This window comes from Gymnodraco acuticeps, unplaced genomic scaffold (assembly GCF_902827175.1).
Source record: "Gymnodraco acuticeps unplaced genomic scaffold, fGymAcu1.1, whole genome shotgun sequence".
Lineage (NCBI taxonomy): Eukaryota > Metazoa > Chordata > Actinopteri > Perciformes > Bathydraconidae > Gymnodraco > Gymnodraco acuticeps.
The window spans coordinates 1,244,961-1,266,923 of NW_022989947.1; the positions used below are offsets into that span (position 1 = coordinate 1,244,961).

The 21,963-nt window shown below is 42.2% G+C and overlaps 3 protein-coding genes across 7 annotated transcripts; 1 reads left to right on the plus strand and 2 right to left on the minus strand.

The window, feature by feature from the left end:
- Positions 1 to 443: 443 nt before the first annotated feature.
- pygo2 (pygopus homolog 2 (Drosophila)) lies at positions 444 to 5,838 on the minus strand. Of its 2 annotated transcripts, none has more exons than XM_034210446.1 (3): positions 5,633 to 5,838; positions 4,186 to 4,238; positions 444 to 3,759 (listed from the first exon to the last, which is right to left on the minus strand). In XM_034210446.1, the coding sequence occupies exons 2-3, from the start codon at positions 4,228 to 4,230 to the stop codon at positions 2,101 to 2,103; spliced, it is 1,704 nt and encodes a 567-aa protein (XP_034066337.1). In that variant the 5' UTR covers positions 4,231 to 4,238; positions 5,633 to 5,838; the 3' UTR covers positions 444 to 2,100. The 2 variants fall into 2 exon arrangements, with proteins under 2 accessions (XP_034066337.1, XP_034066336.1); XM_034210445.1 differs by having other exon boundaries at positions 4,821 to 5,838.
- Positions 5,839 to 6,291: 453 nt separating this feature from the next.
- On the plus strand, positions 6,292 to 14,866 carry LOC117542677 (SH2 domain-containing adapter protein E-like). 2 transcript variants are annotated; one of them, XM_034210485.1, is made up of 6 exons: positions 6,319 to 7,542; positions 9,499 to 9,625; positions 10,989 to 11,225; positions 11,856 to 12,102; positions 12,353 to 12,472; positions 13,118 to 14,866. In XM_034210485.1, exons 1-6 carry the CDS (start codon positions 7,033 to 7,035, stop codon positions 13,299 to 13,301), a joined length of 1,425 nt encoding a protein of 474 aa, XP_034066376.1. In that variant the 5' UTR covers positions 6,319 to 7,032; the 3' UTR covers positions 13,302 to 14,866. The 2 variants fall into 2 exon arrangements, with proteins under 2 accessions (XP_034066377.1, XP_034066376.1); XM_034210486.1 differs by lacking the exon at positions 12,353 to 12,472 and having other exon boundaries at positions 6,292 to 7,542.
- Positions 14,867 to 18,859: 3,993 nt separating this feature from the next.
- On the minus strand, positions 18,860 to 21,655 carry s100s (S100 calcium binding protein S). 3 transcript variants are annotated; one of them, XM_034210408.1, is made up of 4 exons: positions 21,570 to 21,655; positions 20,318 to 20,364; positions 19,828 to 19,981; positions 18,860 to 19,591 (listed from the first exon to the last, which is right to left on the minus strand). In XM_034210408.1, the coding sequence occupies exons 2-4, from the start codon at positions 20,329 to 20,331 to the stop codon at positions 19,400 to 19,402; spliced, it is 360 nt and encodes a 119-aa protein (XP_034066299.1). In that variant the 5' UTR covers positions 20,332 to 20,364; positions 21,570 to 21,655; the 3' UTR covers positions 18,860 to 19,399. The 3 variants fall into 3 exon arrangements, with proteins under 3 accessions (XP_034066299.1, XP_034066300.1, XP_034066302.1); XM_034210409.1 differs by having other exon boundaries at positions 20,314 to 20,364; positions 21,570 to 21,619; XM_034210411.1 differs by lacking the exon at positions 20,318 to 20,364 and having other exon boundaries at positions 21,570 to 21,634.
- Between the last annotated feature and the right edge of the window lie 308 nt (positions 21,656 to 21,963).

Consider the following 21,963-nt stretch of genomic DNA (forward strand, 5'->3'; position numbering starts at 1 on the left):
TTAGACACATTGTCTATAATTGCAGGTTCAGCTGACTTGCTCTATCATGGCAAACATTAATTTAGTCATGCTTCTTCTTAGCGTATTATTTGAATTCATTTTAAGAGTGGTGAAGAACATAGTCCCCATTTTACATTTGATATCTAACTTTTTGTTCATGAAACTTCTTTAAGATACATAAAGAAATTAATAATGAATAGGCCCACACAATCACATTTTTACTAATATGGGGATGTAAAATAAGTGTGAACAATCATTATGATGCTAACTTATATCCAACAAGCTTAATGAAATCACTCTTGTAAAAGTGTGAATTGTTTTTCTTTTAGAAATAATACAATGTAAAGAAAACCTTAAAGCAAATCCCTGATGTCCTAGGAAACATCTGAATGTAAACAGTCAAAAAAAGGAGCTGCATTGGCAATTATTAAAAATAAATTACATTATCAATTTCATTGGGTTTGTCAACCCTCATTTTAATACAACAATTAGCAAACAAATAAAAAAGAATGAGAATAAAAACAGACATGGACAAGTACAAAAAAAATCTGTCTTTACTTCAAAGTTCAGTACCTTTCCCTTCCCCACCTGGTGTGGGACCCACTGTTCCTCCGGGGTCCACCAGGAGGCGCCAGAGCAGAGCAAGAGCACAGCACAAACACCAGTACAAAATAAAAAGGAACAGCTGAGAGCAAGAAAAAGAAAGGCAACTTGGACATTGAATAAAGAAAAATAGGGAAAGAGAGAAGTAAGAATAGTTATAAACACCTTATATCGTGACAGAAATTTGAAAAATGGGTATTGTTCGCTCTTAAGTTATTTGGTCTACTTCAAGGCCTCTTGCAGCGCAGAGGCCAGATATAAACATAAACAGATCAGTTACTGCATTGGTTCACATGCACCCCCCCACTCTTTTTTTGTCTTTTTTTTTTATAGAGGACTATGCACATCTGATATGAAATGTTGTCACTACTTGCAAAGCCAACACCATCGAAAAGCACTGATTCATGTGTACTGCAGACATAAAAAGTAATGGATGACTCAAATGTACTGTTTAAAATCCAAAATGTTAAACTGTATACAACCAAGACACATCATTTCAAATAATAATTGTGTTCATTGCTCAACTCTGTGGCATGTTCACAACTGATGAGCTGAGTACCAGACAAATGTTTTTTACCCAATATTTACAACTATTTCAAATGGTAAAATCCTTTGTGAGGTGTGGATGAAAACGTGGCCAGGGTCTCCTTTGGGTTAATCAGCACTGGGTACAAAATGATAGAAACAAGAAGTACAGGTCTGTTTGTAAGCATGTCTGAAGGAACAGACAAAAGAACTTAACATTTCATTTTTTCACCAATAACATACGGTTTACTTAACACAAGATTTTACGCTGCAATATACTGATTTTATCTTCCATTTTCTCTCACTTGCTTGCAGTAAAAAGGCTCACAATGTGGAAGGGCAGTGCTAGATAAAGCATTTTGATGGAAAATCAATTCATGAATGAAACCAAAGTCTGTTGAAGATTATTTAGGCACTCTTTTTTTCCTCAAATTTAAAGATGCAATACATCAAGTCGTTTTTAATGTATGATGCTTTGAGTCATTGTGTCAATACACAGTAAGGGAATATTTTTAACATTACTTTCTCCGCCTAAGGTGGTTTACGTGTTCGAAATAGCATCTTACTCATGTGTGCATGAGTGTGGCGAGTCAATCACAGTCAGTCAGTGCGGGAGCGTCCGTGCCAGTCAGTCACAAAGTGTGTGAGGTAGTGTGTTGGTGTCAGTGCTTTGCTGGTTGGCAGGCTAGATGTCTGAAGTACTGTTTAGTTTAACATTCATTGTGATTTGACTCCTTTAGGGGGGGAATAAAACTACAAATCATATACCAAGAGTCACTCAAGGTGGTACAGATAAGCATGAAAGTCATCGAGTGTGTTTCTCTGGGTAGTGAACAAGTAAAGGGCTAGTCCAGAGAAAGTTGGGCAAGTAGGTGACATGACACACAGCTCATTCAGTTCGATCAAAGCAAAGAATGTCTCCATTTGTCGTCATGTGATGCACCTCCATGCTGCTCCTTTTTCATCCTCTCCTCAACTCTCGTTAGCTGCAACCAGCTGGCCTAGTCCCTGCCGCACAAATACCGCCTGGATGTCCTTGGTCTTGATGCAGAAGTCACAGGCCCAAACAGCGGCACTCTCTCGAGTCAGCAGCGCATATGCTGGCTCTGTCAGGCCTGTGCAGTCACGGTGGAACCAGCGTTGGCACGACGCCTCACACAGGATGGCGTCCTGGTCGTCATGCACCTCCGCCATGCAGAGGCCACAGGGAAAGACCATCCCGGGGCCGCCCAGTTTTCCAGGGCCGGAGCCAGGCCCGGTCGAGGGGGCAGCAGGGCCGGGGGGCAGGGGACTCTGGGTGTTTGGGGTTGAGGTGGAATTAGACGGGGGATTGGGGTTGCTGCCTGGAGTGTTGCCTCCGTTGTTGGTCATGCTGTTCTGACCCGAATTGGAGGCCGCATTGGGCATGGGTCCGCCGGCACCGGGAGTGTTGTTCTGCTGGTTGTAAGGGGTGGAGCCAGGGCCGGAGTGAGGTGGGGTGGATTGTTGTTGTTGTTGTTGTTGCTGCTGCTGCTGCTGCTGCTGGGTAGAGTTGTTAGAGTTGGGGGTGTTGTTGTTGTTGGGGGGTTGTAGCTGACCGGGGGGTTGATGCTGGGGCTGGCCTGACCCATTTAGAGGCCCAGTAGGGGAGGAGTTGGGGTTCGGTTGTGTCGGCGCTGAAGAGGGCTGACCAGGTGTGTTGGGGTTGGGCTGCTGGGCGTCAGGGTGGCCAGGGAAGCCTCCCCCTTGCTGTGGAGGGCCAGAGTTAGGAGCAGGGCCAGGAGGGGTGTTATTAGGAGGGGGGCCATTGGGATTTAGGTTAAGATGTTGCTGCTGAGGCCCAGGTGGTGGCCCTCCTCCCCCAAAGTTCTTTCCATCCTCGTTACCTGGCCCTGGCGGACTGGGGCCAGGGTATGGACCATCCTGTGAGGGGGGGAATTGTCCTTGAGGGGGCATACCAGGTAACCCCCCCACCATGTTTCCTCCGGGGCCACCACCCATGCTACCCATCATGTTCATTCCAGGACCCATTCCTCCCATGGGAGGCAGGGGGCCATGTGGGGGCCCTCTAGGGCCTCCACCACCAGGTAACGGTGGGCTGTTGAATGGGTGTCCACCCTGTCCGTGCTGCTGCTGCTGCTGGGGAGGCATGCCAAACCGAGGGTGGGGAGGCCCACCTCCTCCGGGACCTCCCATAGCCCCCGGAGATAACATGGGATTGAATCCTGGCCCAGGATGCATTGGTGGACTGAAGTTTGGTGGCATATTGAACTGAGAAGGGCCACCGGGGGGGAATCCACCTCCTCCTCCCCCGCCACCTCCAAAGCCCGGCATTCCTCCAAAGCCTAGCTGGTGGTGAGGTCCAGCGTTGGATGGAGGGCCAAATGGTGGCCTTCGACCAGGTTGGCCTCCACCTGGTCCTCCTGGGCCTCCCATGAAGCCCATGCCTACGCCCATTCGGCCTCCACCACCATACCCACCTCCTCCGCCTGCACCTGGACTGGGAAGAAATGGAGCACTGCCTGTTCCACCTGCCACGCTAGGTCGAGATGGGGGCCCAAAGTCATCGTCGAAGGGGTTGGATGCAACCAGGTGGTCCACCATGGGGGTAGGAGGGGGTGCAAACTCCGTTAGGTGGGAGAACCCTGCCGCCTAAAGGAGAAAGAAATACAAAATAAATGTTTTTAATTAATTTTGCTGTACAGGAACATTTAAATGTTTCCTTTAAGTAGTCTCCAAGATCCATTTGTTGCATACAGAGAGGACTTTTTTATTTTATCGAGCAAATAGTAATTTCACCACAAGATTATAGTTGCCAACATTTTTTTTTAAATTAACAATATCTAGTGAAACTTGAAAAATAAATAAATCTATCAGATAAATTATTTGTTAATTGTGCATTTTGTCTCTTTCTTGGCAACTAAATTGCACTCTCACTTACTGGGGAGTTATGGGAAGGAGACAAAGTGAGAATGGAAGGAAATAAAATATTTGTTATATCACTGTTATCGTCAATGCTTGTATATTGGGAAACACTAGTAGCAAAGTAATGACATTTCATCACAAAACAACCCTTACCTGGTTGGTGGATTTCCTCGCCTTCTTCTTCTCCGGGCTCTTCATCTGAGAAGCTGAAATAGGGAAATATGAACATTAGCCACAACAAAACTAGGCCATGGGGTCTCATACTTTTGGTCCAGCACCAATCAAGCGCACCATCACATTTGGATTGGCCAATACCCCTTAGTGACAGAGTGGAGCAGCTTTAGACCTAGGGTATCTGTTTCAAGTCCAACAGTTGAGATGGATTCAATGATGGGACATAGACTGGCATGAGGACAAGATGCTGAACATCCAGGCGCTATCATCACCAAGGTTATGAAGCCTTGAATCGCAAATGACCCAGGCAGACCAAATGACCCAGGCGAGAGGGAGAGAGGCCGCAAACAGAGGCAGAAGAGGTAAGGTCAATGAGGGAGACAGGATAAGACGAAGACATGAGAACGAGGAAACGGAGTTGAAGGTACATTTATAGCAAGATAGACATGAACCCCGTTCAGAGATCCACTGTGAGAAACAGCCACCACCGGAGACGTGAAGTTTACATATGGAGGAGGCGAGAAGGGATTTGGGAACAGCCCCAGTGCAGCCCATTGCAGCGCAGTAATGGATGATTCCGATCTGATTGGGAGATGGGTGAAATTAATTCCTACCTTTGCTTCGTTTTCCTTGTCCCGCCAGTAGTCTCCCCGATTCGGCAGCCATTAGCTAATATGACTGTCGGTGAAGTGGCATATCACCGTGCATATGCAAGAAAAAAAAAGTTAAAAATGACGACGTCTTGAAGGCTACGAGCCGAGTAGGTGGATACTGCCTTCAGGTCATGTCAATAACGTCAAAATGCGTAATATAACATCAGAAACTAACACGAATATTATATTAAAACGCCGGCCCAGGTCTGCACACTCCTTTACAGCTGAAAATCTTTCGCCACGGTGTCTGTCACGCCGGGATTTGGTCACCAAATAAACGACAGGTAAAACTGAGCTAGTTCACGTTTTGAGCACAAGTTGGTCTCGTTGCAAGCCAGTCACTTCTCACTGAGTGCATCTGTTGCTTGCTACCTGGCTTGACTGCCAGTAGTAGCAAGTTACATAGCACCCCCCTCTCTTAATGATCACTTACAGATGTGTAGCAAAGAAGACGACCAGCTAGCTAACGCAAGCTAGTTACTACCTTGGCTAACCAGCTAGCCACGCTATTCAATGTGGCTTGCTAGCAGCGTTGAGATTTCACCCAGTAGCGGCAACACTGCAACATTTATCGAAAACTGTGATTTCCCTTGTAACACTCATTTGGGAAAAGGTGCATTCAATTCCACGTATCACAGCATTTAAAAGATAAAGCAATCGATCATGTTTTGAAAACTGGTGTTTACTATGCTAACATTAGCTTGCTAGCTAACGTTAGCATGCCACTGAAGATAGCTAGCCATCTTGCAGACTGTCTTGGAAGCAAACTGTACCCTTTCTCCGTTGCTTGCTCTGCTGTCCTTTAAATTGAAACTCTCTGGTGTGTCATTGCCAGCAAACCAGTCCTCACACGGTGTATGCTTGTTGATCCACCATTCAGCTATAATTCATTCAAAAACGCAAATGTTGCCATAATTATCATGGCCTACTATCGCCACCGGACAAAGAGGGACAAGCAGGAGTATCGCGCACCGTGGAAGGTTACACCTCAGCGCAAACATGGGGGTGGCGACAAGTATACTTCATGAATATAAAAAGCATTTTCAAATGTTAAGATAAGAAAACATGTTGTAGTATCATCTATCAGATAAAAAAAGTATTTATTAAACAAATATCCATACGACTGCCGTCCACAATGTGTTATTCTATTTGCAGAACTACTTTCATACCTTTCACTGGTATATTTGGCGCAGCTCAGAACAGACCATTTCCAAACGATACCCCTTACAATTAAATAAGGGGTGGACAGCCAATTAAGCACATTATCAAGTGACATCATGATTAATCTTGCATTAACACCCAGCAACATCCAACTATTAACATAACTGTCGAATTCAATTTGAGTCGTTATCTAAAAAAAAAGTATTGCATGAAGGGAGATTGATTATGAGCATATGTTTTAATCTAATTAAATGCAAGCATCTAGAATATTGTATGTACATTTCTAAATCGCCATTTTGATTCGTATATAAATAATAAAATGAATATATGTATAAAACGATGCTAGGTTAATTTTACAGCTCAATAAGAATAAAGCTGTCACTTATCCTGGTAAAGATCGACAGAACTCCTAAAAAGGTTATTCTACCATGGTCTCTAGAATTAAAGCTTATCACCGCCCACCCGGTCATGCTTCCCCCCTCTTAAATGTAGACACCCCCTCCCCTCTATACACCAGGCGCAGTCAGGAGCCTCATTGCAAGAGTGGAAAGTTGTGAAAGACCAGATAAACTGCACTCTGGGAATGGGACCACAAATTCCAAGCAAGAAGAACTTCGCCTTCTATCGGGTAATTCCACTCCGAAGACATATTTTCATCCAAAGGGAATAAACGTGTCCTCTATATCAGAAGATGGAACAAATCACAAAAGAAAATCACAAATGGGATGAAGTAGGGAAACTTGTCTTTTTTTTTTTTTTTTAAAGCACTCTGTTAGTCACCCACAAACTTTGTTTTAAGTTAAATCTTAACAAATATAGTCTTTTGGGAAACATTTATGACACCAAGGCTTTGAGGTACTGTAGTCTATGTTCTTCCCTAGAATAAAGCAACGGAAGTCTTTTGTTAAAAAGGCTGTGATTTCTAAAGGTGCGTCTCTGGGGCCCTGTGGTGTTTGGCGCTAAAAGGTGTCAGAGCACGCATAGAGGTTTATTGGTTTCCATCTGAGTTAACATGGCGAAGTGGTTCAAGGAGTTCCCTATCAATCTGAAGAACGGGACCGACAGGATCCGCTCAGCCTCCGAGTCAGGCTCGCAACCCAGAGCCAATATAGCCGGGATGGTGGCCAGCATTGGTACCAAAACAACAGCCTCCAAAACGGGCCAGCGCAAGAACTCCTCTTCCGACAGCACAGGCGGAGGAGGTGGGGGAGTCGGGTCTCTCCTGTCCGGGAGAAACCGAAAGAACTCGGCCTTAGAGTTGGGTAAAAATGGTGCAAGCTCTCCGAAAGAAGGGAACGTTTGGGACAACCTCCTGTCTGGTAAAAGTCGCAAGAACTCAAAAGCAGAGCCTGTGTTTGAGGAGCAGCACAAACCTCTGAAAACCTCTCCATCTGCAAACTCCTACATAAGCCGGCTGATCAGAGTGGACAAACAGGACAAAAGCCCCAACTTCAACAGCAGCACCATCACCAACCCTGTGGTACCTGAGGCAGAGAAACTAGGCCAGTGCAAGATAGAAGCAGTGAGTAATGTCTCAGATTGAGAATATCTATTAAACCTGTAGTATTTTGACGTTGTACTTAGAGACTTGGTATAGCTTTCTTAAGTAATTCCATATTCTTACTAATACTACAATTGAAATATTGTACTTCGTACCACACTCCATATTATTTCAAAGTTTAAAATGCTATTTACATTTGTATTAATAGGTAAAATATGATCAATTAATGAATCAGGAAGTGTTGGGTTTATTAGCCCTATAACCTTCATCTTCCATCTGCAGCATTTGTGATATTTACACTTTTTAAAGCATCAATAATTCAAATCTAATACTAGATCTTGTACATAAGTACTTTTAATTTATATATTTTGATTATAGTACTTTTAACCAGAACTTTAACTTAAAGTGAAAAAGTATTCTTAGATTGTGAAATAGCTTCTTTTTTTTATCTGAAGTCTTCTTTCATCAGGGATAATCATAATCTCATAATATCCATTACATTATTAATTTGCACAATAAGTAATACTTTTTACACCAAATAAATGCTTTTACTTTCAAATATATTGAATATATTGAAGCAAAAATGTTTAGGTAAGACTAAATGCATTTTCACTTTTAAATGATGAGTATTTCTACAGTTTGTTATTGCTCAAGGTCGATTATTAAAACTGACTTAATTAAAGCCAAGGCAGCATTTTTCTTTTCTAGCTGTGGATTAATACAAATAACAAATGTTGTCATCAATATTGTTGACAATGAAGTAGCAAGAATTCGGTCTAAGCTCTGAAAATTGATATTATTGTTTCAGATTCTCCCCCCTTTCTTTGTCTCCGCTCCGCTTTGTGTCCTCTTCTCCCGGTTGGTCTTTCAGTATTCCCCTTCCTTCGCCTCATCCCTCTCTTTCATTCAGGCCCCCTGGTGAATTAGGCTATCATGTTGTAAAAAGCATCGAGTTATTTGACACCTAGGTGCTAACCAATAACCCCCCTCCAGCTTGGCTTTGGACAAAAAGAAGAGAGATAGTGAAGTCAGGGACAGAGATACTGTAGAAATGTTGAGAAAAAAGGACATATAAAAGAGAGGAGAATAAAATGGAGTTTCACATTTCAGAAAGAGGGTGAATTCTTGATCTCAAGTCAATAAACACTAGGAACAAACGTTTTTTTCAAAGGAGGAAAATAAATGACAGTAAAATGTGTAACTAAACCACTCTAAACCAAACACTTTTACTTCACTCTGAATCTCAGCCTGTCCAGCATCTGCTACTTTACTCAAACAGACACTTATTTGGCAGAGGAACACAACTGGAAGTGATTAGAGAGACAACTTTATTTTACGGCGGCATTGTGTCTTGGCCACTGTGACTTGTAAAACAGACAAGTAAATATATGGCACTGATAAGATGACAAGACAGCTATAGGCTTCACTGGTGCAGCAGAATATAGGTTGTTAACAGAAAGATGTGAAAATAATTAACAAGATAAGTTGTTGGGTATTCTTCTGAAGTCTGTCAGAATTTGGCCTGGTGTTAAGAGTTCATATGAATCTTTTAGTCTCTTGAAATATATTTTTGAAAGTATTTTGATTATTGTTTAACTCCAAAAGTGCTTAATTGATCTGATTCCTGCTTTCAAATAGGAATGTTCTTTGTTGCCATATAGTAAATTGAAGATCTTTAGGTTATTGATTGTTGTCCAAAAAAGACAATTGGAAAGTCCTACATGGTATTTTTCCCAATGTTCTTACATTTTATAGACTGATTCATTAATCAAGCAAATTGTCAGGAACCAAGGATAACCGATAATAAGAAGAGTGGTTGCAGATGACATTTAACACTCGTCAACTTTCCTGCAGGTTGCAAAACAATTTTCTTTCACATTCAGCTCATTGCAGCTGATAGCAAACTCTTTCTATCTCCTTGGACCTTGTTCTTTTAAGTCATGCATGAAAAGGTGATTTCCTGTGTTTTTTGATCAGGTGATCATCCTTGAGGATTACGCAGATCCCTTTGATGCTCAGAAGAAAATAGAGTCGAGGGAAGCCGAGAGGGTCGGGGAGAACGATGGTTACATGGAGCCTTACGATGCCCAGCAGATGATTACAGGTAATTCATCAATAAGAGCTGTTACTGTAGCTGTGTTGTTTCATTCAGTCCCTGCATTAGCCCCTGTGTGAATGAATCCCATTTCCAGTCTCTGCAGGCCAACATTGAGAACATGAACTCGCTCCCATAGTGCTCTTTGCACCCCATGGGGTTGCCATAGTAACTGTGCATGTGATCGGACAATGGGTGCAGTTTCCTGCCCCTGCTTCCTTTTTCCTGTCTCTGTTTCCTGGTTCTATTCTCTAAAAAGGAAGTTGGCCCTGAGTGCCCCCTGCCTCCTCTCTGTGTAACCCCCTATATGGACCTGTCTGTCCATTTATCAAAACTTCCCAGCATCTAGGAAGACTGATGTTCCGTCGTCCAATCACATGCTCTCCTGACCTTTCCTTCCATCACTCCATTGTTTTAACTAAAAGGATTTTACAATAGCCAGCTGTGAACGTGAACATGTTTTATTGCATTGTGCTCTAGAAGATTTGACTTCAATCAGAGCCTGTGCTACTTCCAGGCCTCCTGTAGTCTACAGAGGATGTGATGATGGGACTGAGTCAATCTACGAGGCTTAAATCATACTGAGGAAGTAAGCAAGACTCTGATGTCACTGTGACTTGAAAAGCGAGGTTATGAGAGGGCAGCGTTATTATTAACTCTTTCGTAGCAGATGACAGCCGTTACACAAATCAAAGTCTTACATTTGTTCATACTGTAGTTTACCATGATTCAGAGATCAATACCATTTTTTATTTTCTTCTTATAACAAAACATAGAACAAACTAAAATAACTTAAACTTTAAATAGTCCTAACTAATGGCTTTATTAATAGTTCATACATAGTTTACACAGCGTTATTGAAACTTTTTGACTTTTTTCACAAGATGTCAAGAAAACATTTCCATCCCACTTTCTCAAAGTCTTAGGCGATGTGATTTTCATGTCATGTCTTGTCAGTCCAAAATGTGAAGATATTCAGTTTAATATGATCTAAAACAGAGAAAATCAGGACATCTGAATGTTAAAGAGGCTGAAATCAGTATTTCCTGCCATTAAGCCAGTACATGAAAAATCCCTCTAAGTAATTAGACTGATAACTACTTATCTTTTGGAGCAAAATCTATTTATAATGTATAACAGCAATATAAAAATAATTCACACAAGCAGATGTCATAACCTGGAAACATTTTCCTTAGTAATGGCATTGAGCTATTGAGAATTTGTAATGGACAGAGGAGGTATTAGAGGTGATACTGTTATGTTTATTGACGCCTCATTATATTTCGACACCCTCCCAGTCCATTCTGTCTAGTGTTTTTCAGTGTCCCCTCACCAGATTACAATCTTCTCTCCCTTGTTTTTGACCTGATAGAGATTAGACGTCGGGGGTCCAAGGACCTGCTGAAGGTGTGTGTGATTATGGAGACGAGCGAGGGAGCGGTGGAGGAGGGTCAGCCGGTGCCCTCACAGATATATAACGTCCCGTACGAGGGGGGAGGGGACGGGGACAACATGACCCTCACACGGCCCGAGATTGACCCTCGACCCTCCGCTGAGTACGAGCTGCCCTGGGAGAGGAAGAAGGAGCAGATTGTGAAAACTCTGTCGGGTACGTCAGACGTTGGTTCCACCACATCCAAATTGATAGCAGATACAATTATGTCTGAGCATTGGCACCAATTCAGGGAATGTGAAAGAGAGAAAATGTCATCTGAAATCAGAACATTTCTGTTCACTTTAATGTTTTAATCATTTCTTATTCTTATCTTCATATCCAGTGGTGGAATGTAACTAAGTGCATTTATCCAAGTATCACACTTAAGTCCTATTTTGTTCCCTTCATTTATCAAACACTTATAGTTATTATGTAAAGGATCTAAGTACTTCACTACCTATTGATACCTACAAAGTCTATCTTTAAAAAGTATATATCACTGACTTTAGGCAATCACAAACTGAACTAGTAACCAGTAGCATATAATACATTTCCAACTTCACCTCCTCTCTGCCTCGGATCCCTTTGCAGCTTATTTGTTTAAAAATACAACATCTCAGACCTGTTTTAACATTAATATTGCATATTCTGCATAGACCCGCAGCATACTGAGTAACATCTTGCATGAATCATCAAACTGCTGGATTCATATTCTATATTTACTGCTGGCTCCAGCACCCAGTTCAAACCAAGACGTTTTTTTACATGAAGTCACATCTTCTATCGTCTCTCTCCTTCCTCCAGCACAGTTTGACAGCTCTGAACGGCAAAACAGAGATGAGACGCCTCACCCCACCCTCACCAGGCAGCCGCAACATCCGCCCGCCCAGCCGCCACCGCAGCTTCAGCAGCATCATCTGAGGCAGAAAAGCTGGACGCAGAAGATCCTCCGGTCCTCCCCTCCCACCCTGCCACGCTCCTCCATCGCCAACAGCAACCCTGAAACTGAGGCCTGCTGCGTTGACCCCTCCCTGCCCCTGGAGAAACAGAGGTGAGGATAACTGAATGTTGGTATTTCACACATAAAATCAGTATATTCAATACTGTAAAACTCAGGAATCTGAATGGTATACGTGTCTGAATGTGTCTGCTGATATTTATTTTCCGGCGATGAACAACCTTTAAAAAAAACTTTTCAGAGTTCCTTACACTAGTGTTATTTCCAAGGAGTTTATATGATATGAGGTTCTAGACTTGATCACTAGCAGATGAAATGTACCCCCCCCCCCCCCCTGTCTCAGCTGGTACCATGGCTGTGTGACTCGTCAGGAGGCGGAGTCTCAGCTGCAGTCCTGTAAAGAGGCCAGCTTCCTGGTCAGGAACAGCGAGTCGGACAACAGCAAGTACTCCATCGCCCTCAAGTGAGTGCAGCCTGAAAGTGCATCTGAAGAGCTGAAGTAGTTCAGATGGTACACGTAATGTAAAGAATGAGAGGAATACACTGTATTTGGACCAGTTGTAAATCCAGATGTGCACAGTGGTTTAATTAGTCATAATCAGCTTTTTTACCTTAACAAGATAAGGTTGTTTATGTTCCTTATTCTTCTTATTCTCAACAACTGCCTATAGCCAAGAATACATTTGACCCATTAATAGGCTACACTGTTGCATTGGCTAACATATATTTTTATTACAATAAATATGAAGTTTATATAGAGTAAATCCAACATACACTGCCCACTAATTAATGCTCATTAGTGCACAATGTGTATCATTCCGCAGCTACAACTAGTCCCTAACAAAGGTACAATTGACTTCCACTTGAGTAATGTTTGCTGAAAAGCTACAGTGCCCCGCTGTTTAAGGAAATAATATGAATTTGATCAAACTTAAAATGATATCCCTGTACAACAGTTTCTATGTTTATTCTGAAGTTCTGTTTCCATGACACGTCTTTTAGGCCGATTACATATATATTTCTTTATATCATGCTTTTATCTCAGATGGATTTATGTGTAAAATTGGTTAATTAACGTATCCCCTTTCCTCCCCTGTGTGTGACTCAGGACAAGCCAAGGCTGCGTCCACATCATGGTTGCTCAGACCAAAGAAAGCGGCTACACCCTGGACCAGAGCAGCTGTGTGTTCCCCAGCATCCCAGAGGTGGTGCACCACTACTGCTCTCAGCGCCTGCCTTTCAACGGTGCAGAGCACATGACCCTGCTGCACCCCGTGCCTCGCATCCACTGACTCCACCCTGGCCCTGCTTAGGTATACAAAACAATCCCACCTCGAGGCCTGCTTGGACAAAATGTTTCAGAAAGCCAGTCAGAGCCCTCATCCGTTTGATCAATGTGTGCTTCTACTGCTCCATCTCAATTTACAACTATATTTTGAATTATTATTTGATGATCTGAAAAAATTTGTGCGTCTCTTGGTGCCTTCTTCTGTGTTTGTTTTTACTTTGATGTGCTGCTGATGCAAAGTTTCCTGGCTGCTGTTTTGCATGTTAACAAGGGAACACAAGGCACTTTTAATGATGAAATGTGACCTCGAGTTGGATTGGGAACAAAACTCATCCACACATGTTATGTTTTAATTATCCAATGTGACTCTATTAGACACTACACGTGATATTTTTGTAATTGTTGCTTAGTGGATTTCTTTTTACCATGCAATCGACTGTTTATATGGAGTGATAGTCGCTGTTTGTGGCTCTCTTTCTCCCTCTGGTGGATGTGCTGGTACACTGCACCAACATGCCAACACAAAGACTTATCTTCTTTTCTTAAAATTGATTTTTGGTGAAATCCATAGACAGAGCGAATCATTCCACTTAAGATATGAACAACACCAGCTATTTGAATATTTGTGCTGGCAGCATATTTCTAATTGATGCTCTAATACTGTCAGTAACTACTGCCCCTTGACGATTTCCTTTGTTTTACTGTGAATGAGGGAGTTGTTTCCACTGTGTTATCTGCACTGTGAAGAGTGATTCACCCTGATGAAATGTGCTAAAGGACCATGGCTTCTCAATAGTTGGGGCTTTTCATGCTGAGATCTGAGACGGCTTGTCGTGTTTAATTTGAAACTAAACAAGCCTGTTCATTCTAGGGATTATCTGTCAAACAAATCTGCAATGTATTGTGATTTCTGGCAAGAAAACGCTGTAAAACGAATTACTTTAATCAGATGTGTTTATGGCTGCAAATGGAGAGCAGTTATGGATGTAATAGCATAAATACATGTCACATATTGCATTTTGGTAAGCAAAAAAAGCTTATAGTATCCAAAAAAGCCTATTTAATATGTTTCATTAAGACTATATTGTTTCTAAAAAAAAAAGTAATATTGTTCTTCCTTGGGTTTAATGTTTCCCTGGTGCTAAGAGGAAGAACACCAAATTGAGAAGTGGTTTCTATATTATATTATGTTAATGTGTGTATTCTAAATGTAACTCAAACATTTGACTTGGTATGTGTACTCTTAATTTAGAGATATGCTGGAAATCATTGGTATAACTGATGTCATTTAGGTTCAGTGTTGTCTCATGTTGTGCTATTGGATGTCTTCCATGTTTATGTCCTCTTAAAGATTTAAGGGAGGTCAGTGTGTCTTTTTTGGCAGAACTGAAGTAGAAGTTCTACAGGGAGACACACCTGCTTTATATTTGTCACTGTTCCATGTTGAATGGAGACTTGTTCAAACATTGTAAAACCCATTACAATAAAATGTCCTGGTTCTTGATGCTGGAGGTCCCCTGTGAGCCTCTCTCTGATCCTAATAAATCAACAACATGGATGGCAAAATGTGAGGGTGTTTGTGTCAGTGATGTGTGCTCTGCATGGAGTGATCAAAGCATCAAACTGTCTCAGGATCCGGCCTCTTCACAGGCACTGGAATGACTGAATGAGGACACTTGTAAGCATAATGAATCTTTGAAAAGCAATAGCTTGATTGTGGTTTCAGTGGTTTGGTAATTTGTCTGGAAGTTTAGTGCTCCATTTCACTAAAAGGGGAGAGATTATTATGTCAGATTGGATTGAAGAGATTAGAAGCAAAGGTCTAGAGGGGAGATTAGGTTTAGCCGAGGATCATGTTGAGGACAAACGTCTTATGTATACCTGCAAGGTGCATCGCAGCCTGTGGCGTGTAAATGCAGCAAACGGATAAAGAGTAAGAGTAGTATCATTGCACATGTGTAAAGGACGCCTAAAGTGAAGGAAAAAAAGAGCAATTGACACCAACCCTCTGTCCTTCTCTTATTTTCTCACGTATCGTTCGCCCCTGGGCTTTACCTCACCACTGGTGTCATTTGAGGACGATATCCGTCTATCACCTTGACTCTCAGCGAGGACACTCAGATGACTGTTTGATTCCTCTTGACCCATAGTCAAGAAATAGATGTCATGACTCTAAAACCAGAGGTAACTTTTCAGACTGGTTGAAGTTGACTCAGCAGTCACCTTTATCTGCTTAGCGAAAAACAATAAATCAGTTTTAAGTAGTTGAATATGTTCACTTAAGCCAAAAATAATGATACGACCATGTAAATGTATACCTGCAAAATATACTGAACCCATTCAAGTAAAACTAATTGTTCTGCATATAAATAGTTGTCTGTGACTGATGGATTATTATGTGATATTATTAGATTGTAAACACCAATACACCTATGTTTAAGCAGCTGTTGTAGCAGGCCTACTTTACTTTTCAATGTTTTAGTAGAGTGGTTCCAACCCGGGGTCATGATATTCTGAGAGGAATAATGGGGTGGATGGAATTAAAGTTTCGGTTACTTTTTATTTTTGTCGTTCCCTTCCCTAAATTATTGGAACATTTGAAAAGATTGACAAGGCACTTTTCAACTCTTTAACAATGTGGTGTTATGTAGTGATAACAGTATTTTTCTCTGAAATGTAACGGGGTTATCAAAGCGTGCTCTATAAGAATCAGGAGAGACAGCTCCTTGTAATTCATATGTCTCCTGACTGCTCTCTGGCAGTGAGCTGCAGCCATAAGGTCTCCCTGCGGTCTTCTATCAAGATGGATTTCATGAACCTGAGGAAAGCATGCCTTCTCAAATTATACCCAGGAGAGAGAGCTACACCTGGAAATGAATGAATCATCACAGGATATAGACCTGGAGCCATCTCCGCTACTGTATACTTGAATGAATAATTTCATTTTGTTCTCACACGCATGCCACCCTACTCTCATGCAACCGCTGAGCCCTCTTTCATGACATCTTGATGTGATGGCTGTCTGATGGACGTGGTGGCTTGACATCTGGGTGTCGCTTGACCTGCTTTGTTTGTAACCGAAGTGTCCCTGCCTTCCTTATCAGATGCTTCGGGCTCGGTGACATGGCCTGGCTTTGTGTTGCTCATCACACAGGCAGCAACTGCCATGTGTGATCCATTAGGAGAGACCTGTGTGTTTTAGGTTAAACCGGCTCGCGTCGGAAGGTCAGGCGTGTTTTTAGATACTGTTTGCAGGATGTCCTCCAGCCATTGTTTTTCAAAGTGTGGTTGAAAAGGTCTTGTGTGAATTATGTAACTGCCTCACATCACAACTCCTGGTGAAGGCCTGTCTCTCACAGCTGATACACCTCAGTCACACACCCAGAATTCAGTCTCCTTCTCTACTACAAACCAAATTCCACTGGAATTTCCTTGCATTTAATAAGCACAAATTATAATATAAAATACATTCACAGTGTAAAATAACACTTGTTGCATGTGGAAGGATATAGACTTTTAAATTTGAGGCCAAATAATCAAAACTTGTAATCCACCTATACAATGCGATGACATGTAAGTACTCTTTTTCTGTTTTGTACTTTACCTGGGTATTTACATTTGATGCAACCGGCTTACATTCCATTTTCAGAGGGAAATGTTGTACTTTGTACTACATTCATTCGAGAACTTTAGTCAATTGTTACTTTTTCAGATTTACCATTAAAATGCCTGATAAGCTTATAAAACACAATACGTCATTAAAGACTGAACCAGCGCTTCAACGTAGAAAAACTTCTTAAACCTAACCCTAACCCTCTTAAAAAAGTTAAAAAATCAGTTTGCAATGGGTAGAATACTATTTATTTCCATCTTTACTATCACATTAATCATCTCATAGCAGCTTTATCTCGTGACCCTTTGAAGGGGAACCGACCAGCAACAAATAACAAATGCAACTTATGCTTGGATACACCTGTGTTAACATCTAATATTATCCTATTATAATATTTAGGGGGGGGGGGGGGCATTTTGCTGCAAATAATTATTTACTTTTTTTTCCATTGTTGTGTTTACTTAAGTGGAGGATCTGAATATTTCTTCCACCAGTGTAGGTGTACTGAATTTATGTTACTGTATACTTGACGCCATTTCTATTTGACAGACTTTGAAGTTGTTCCACTTTACATATCATTTCCCTTTTTAATGTTTCAATCTTCTCTCTCCTTTTCTGTATTTGTATCATATTGTCTTTTTGTCCAACATGAAAACAGCTGTTTTATTGCTCCTAAGGTAAGAGAACAGGTAACCTAGACTGTTACTGTAACAGTCGTAACAGGTTGTTTTTCTCCCTTCAACAGGATTAACCCTGTTTTAGAAAACAATGTTTACCTATCTGGAGGCCAAGCGCTTATTCAAAACGACCAATCAGAGGACGCCTTTAGAAAACAAAGTGGGTTGAGGAATGAAAGCAGATAGGGTGAACCACGCCCATAGACGATGGCTGACCTGGAATCAGTTTATTATTCTTGCTGTAGGTAAGAGACTCATCATTGTTTGAGCACAAGTACAACCAGAAGTGAATGTATCCCTCCAGGAGAGGATCTGTGATTCAGCTGCTCAGCATTTATTCTTTAAAACGAACAAGCAGCTGTATAAGCCAATGAGGTGGAAGAGGACGTGGTGATTTACTGATCTATGCGTGTGTGTGTGCGTGCGTGCGTGCATGCGTGTGTGTGTGTGCGTGCGTGCATGCATGCGTGCACTGCACATGTGTGTGTGGGACAGTAAGTGTGCTAACAGTCACAGCAACTTGAACATTCCTCTGTGATTATACCACGGCTTTCCAAGTTACATACTTGACTAATGTACTCCATAAATTGGATTCGCTCCCCGCTTATGCAGTCCTTGCTTCATTCAAAAATACACACACACACACACACACACACACACACACACACACACACACACACACACACACACACACACACACACACACACACACACACACACACACACACACACACACACACACACACACACACACACACACACACACACACACACACACACACACATACACACATGCACACAAACACTCTTTATCTTCCCTCACACCCTCTTTCTTTCTTTTTCTCCCCCTCTTCCTCTCCTCCCTCTGTCTCTCTTTTGAAGAAGTTTTCCATGTGGATCCAAGTCAAACATCTGGGTCAGCTTATATCTAGTGGAACAAGACTTGCAGGATATTGTTGGCAGGATGTGTGAGCTGGAGCAGTTTACTCGGTGGGAATCCCCAATACACACACACACACACACACACACACACACACACACACACACACACACACACACACACGCACACACACACACACACACACACACACACACACACACACGCACACACACACACACGCGCACACACTATTCTGGCATTGTTCCTCTCTTCCTCATTCAATGTGATTTCCAGGTGCGGCAATTCATGGCCGACATGTCAGTGAATACTTGTACAGCATGAGGGATATAGTGTGAGAGGAAGTATGTGGGAATCAAAAAGAACACAATGAATAGTTGGTTAAATTCCATGTTTAATATTGTTGAAGAATGCACTGGTTATTACCAAAAAGGATTACAAAATATGTGCAAGAAATGGGCTAAATCATATTCTATTGTTCAACGCGGAGTACATACAATAATAGGACAATCTGTTACTTCATATATGTTCACAAATTATTCATGTGCAATAAGTGTTCAAGCTTCCTTTCTTTCAGTGCCTTGCTCAGAACATACAACAAACTGTTAAAACTGCTATATTTGAGTTTAAATATACCCTGTTCTGTATGTAAAGTCACTCACTACTTTGGGTTCAACTAGCTCCGGATATGTTGTGGTATGAAAAATAGGAGAAAACACTACCCCTGCTGAATATCCTGTATATTGTGGACCCACAATCTATCTGCTGGACCGCTTCCCTCATATGTAGTTGTAGTGTTTACAAATTGCATAAGACAAAAATCCATTGCAACAGTTATTTCCCCTCCTCCTCTTCCTTCTTCTTTACCCCTTCCTCTCCCTCCTACTTTCCCCCCTCTCCTCTCTTGCACTGATTCAATTTTTCTTCTCCGCCGACTCGCCTTCCTTTGGTGTCTCATCTGTTTTGCAATCTAGGAAGAAGTCGTTGCAGGCGACAGTGAGGGCGCCCATCAGGATGATGAACTCGGTGAAGTCCACCTCCCCGTCGTTGTTGGAGTCCAAGTCGTTCATCACCTTCTCAACTGCTTCATTATCTTTGGAGGAGCCCTGTCAGAGGGAGGACCAGAGAGTTAAGAATGTGTGTGTGTGTGTGTGTGTGTGTGTGTGTGTGTGTGTGTGTGTGTGTGTGTGTGTGTGTGGGTGGGTATACATCAATGAACAAGCTTGTCTGAGCTTGCATGTCCCAGTATGTGAGTGCATACCTTCACCCGTGTGTCCCATTTGCAAACTTCATTCATGTGTAGTGTACAAGCACGTATTTTCTACTTCACACACTTCCTTACCCCTAAGTAAGTCCCCAGCTCCTCTAGTAGCAGCTCCTTCAGTTCACCCCTGCTCAGCGTGAACTTGTCGCCCTCCTTCCCGGAGTACTTGTGGAAGGTCTTTATGAGCATCTGCATGGCACTCTCCAGGTTGGAACTGGGCTCCTTGGACATACTGCAAAGATATCAGGGCCAAAGGTCAGAATCTGCTACAAAATGCCCGCTCCAGCCCAAACTGCATGTGCGGTCACATGGCAGTCAAGGGTGAAGCCACCTCTGAGTCAAAGTGATAGTTGGACAGGTAGATGGATGGATGGAAGGAAGGAGGTTTTCCCATTTCTACACAATGGGTCGAATAACGCTCTGTGTGTAAGCAGAGGCTATTACTCACCCTAATTTAAGTAATGTGGTCACTGTGTTTGCGTGACCTTACTGGGTTTTACATTGCAGAGGTTTGGATGGAAAGATGGAGGATAGCGTTGGAAAAACTTTTCGAAACAATCTTACACACATTGTGTCCGGCATCTTGGAGCTTCTTGAGCTGGATTTGTGGAGAGACTGCACAGACAGACACAGATTAGTCACTGTCAATGATGCAGAGTTAGAGGGTTAAGACTTTTCTATGTCAACGTATTTACAACAATTTGTGAAACCTAAAACATAGTTTTAAGAACATTTTAGCTGTTTTGAAAGTTTACTTTTTGAATTATTGCTCTTGTGAATGAATGGGTAATGCATGTAACAATTAAACCTGTGGTATCGTGAAAAGTGTTTTCATATCTGTTGATCCTGTAACAGCCTCATCATTCAAGATGGAAGCCAGGAGAGAAACACAAAACTAGTCTGGTGCTCACATTCAGAAACCGAGTACCCTGAGGGGCAGGCCTGTGATCTAATATGTGGCTACAGCTGATGGAACTCAATTACTTTCACCCTCGCTCAGTCACATTCAACTTGCTAGTCAAGTTAAAAAGCTGGGGAATCTAGAAATTAGGATATAGGCTGTTATTTTAAGGTTAATATTACCACACAGAATACAGAATCAATATGTCAATCCATCCCTGAGCATGATTTATTATGAGCTACTGCATAAGTAGACAGGGATGCTATTGTCAGTCTCCGGTTATTGCCTCTTATCGTTCTGCAGAACATTGTGCCGCCGAGTTCAGAGTTGTAGGCGGCGGAGATAAAAGAGGAGGCGAGTGGACACCAAAGCTGGCTTACTGGAAAATGTATAGGGGTCACCCGTCTCACTGACTGACACAATACAAAAGAAAACCATGGAGACCAAAATGCTATCAGTAACACAATATTGTGTAAGGCATGTAATGAAGATGCATATGGTAACGCCATGGTTAATGGTATGGCATAATCAATGTCGAATGACACTAAAAAAGCAAATTGTTAAAATAGGGCATTGACCTATTATTTTGTATAAATACCAGTGCACAGTAATTTCACACTGCTTGGTAAGAAGTCCCTATTGGTTTAACTTTTTTGGTGTAGGAATTCCCGGTTGTGCACTTCTCAAAGTTTGCACAGCATCAAAAGAAAGCAAACAATAACTTAAGATAAAAAAGTGAAATGACTCCCGCAGTCCTATTTTAGCGCCTAGTGCCGTTATGCTCAGAGGTTTTCTGATTATACAGATATTTACTGTTCCAAAGCTGATAAAATGTGTATCATTGACTATACGAGTAAACCTTCATTAGATACATAGGAGAAAGTACGATGGAGAAACCCATTCAAGCTGTCTGTCTTACCTGAGTGCTGATGGTGGGCCTTCTTTGTCTTTGAAGAGGTGCAGGGGACTGAGCCAAGGCAGAGATGGATGTGGAGAGAGTTTGCCAGTGGCTTAAATATCACCTGCATCTCTCCCTCCTCCCCCTCCTCCCCCTCCAAACTCCTTCAACCTCTTACATACTTTCTACTTCTGTTTCTCTATCCTCCCTCCATCTCTCTCCCTTTCTCCCTTTGCAGGTGCTTTCCATCACACACACACACACACACACACACACACACACACACACACACACGCACACGCACACGCACACGCACACGCGCACGCACGCACGCACGCACGCACACACACACACACACACACACACACACACACACACACACACACACACACACACAATGACTGCTGCTTTCATG

Bases quoted from the DNA above. Each gene is read 5' to 3' on its own strand.
- LOC117542677 (XM_034210485.1), top strand. From the start codon at position 7,033: ATGGCGAAGTGGTTCAAGGAGTTCCCTATCAATCTGAAGAACGGGACC. The intron at 7,543-9,498 runs GTGAGTAATGTC...TTTTTTGATCAG, and splicing joins GCCAGTGCAAGATAGAAGCA to GTGATCATCCTTGAGGATTA. The intron at 9,626-10,988 runs GTAATTCATCAA...TTGACCTGATAG, and splicing joins TGCCCAGCAGATGATTACAG to AGATTAGACGTCGGGGGTCC.
- pygo2 (XM_034210445.1), bottom strand. From the start codon at position 4,872: ATGGCTGCCGAATCGGGGAGACTACTGGCGGGACAAGGAAAACGAAGC. The intron at 4,239-4,820 runs GTAGGAATTAAT...TCCCTATTTCAG, and splicing joins ACAAGGAAAACGAAGCAAAG to CTTCTCAGATGAAGAGCCCG. The intron at 3,760-4,185 runs GTAAGGGTTGTT...TTTCTCCTTTAG, and splicing joins CGAGGAAATCCACCAACCAG to GCGGCAGGGTTCTCCCACCT.
- s100s (XM_034210408.1), bottom strand. The intron at 19,592-19,827 runs GTAAGGAAGTGT...TCCCTCTGACAG, and splicing joins AGCTGGGGACTTACTTAGGG to GGCTCCTCCAAAGATAATGA.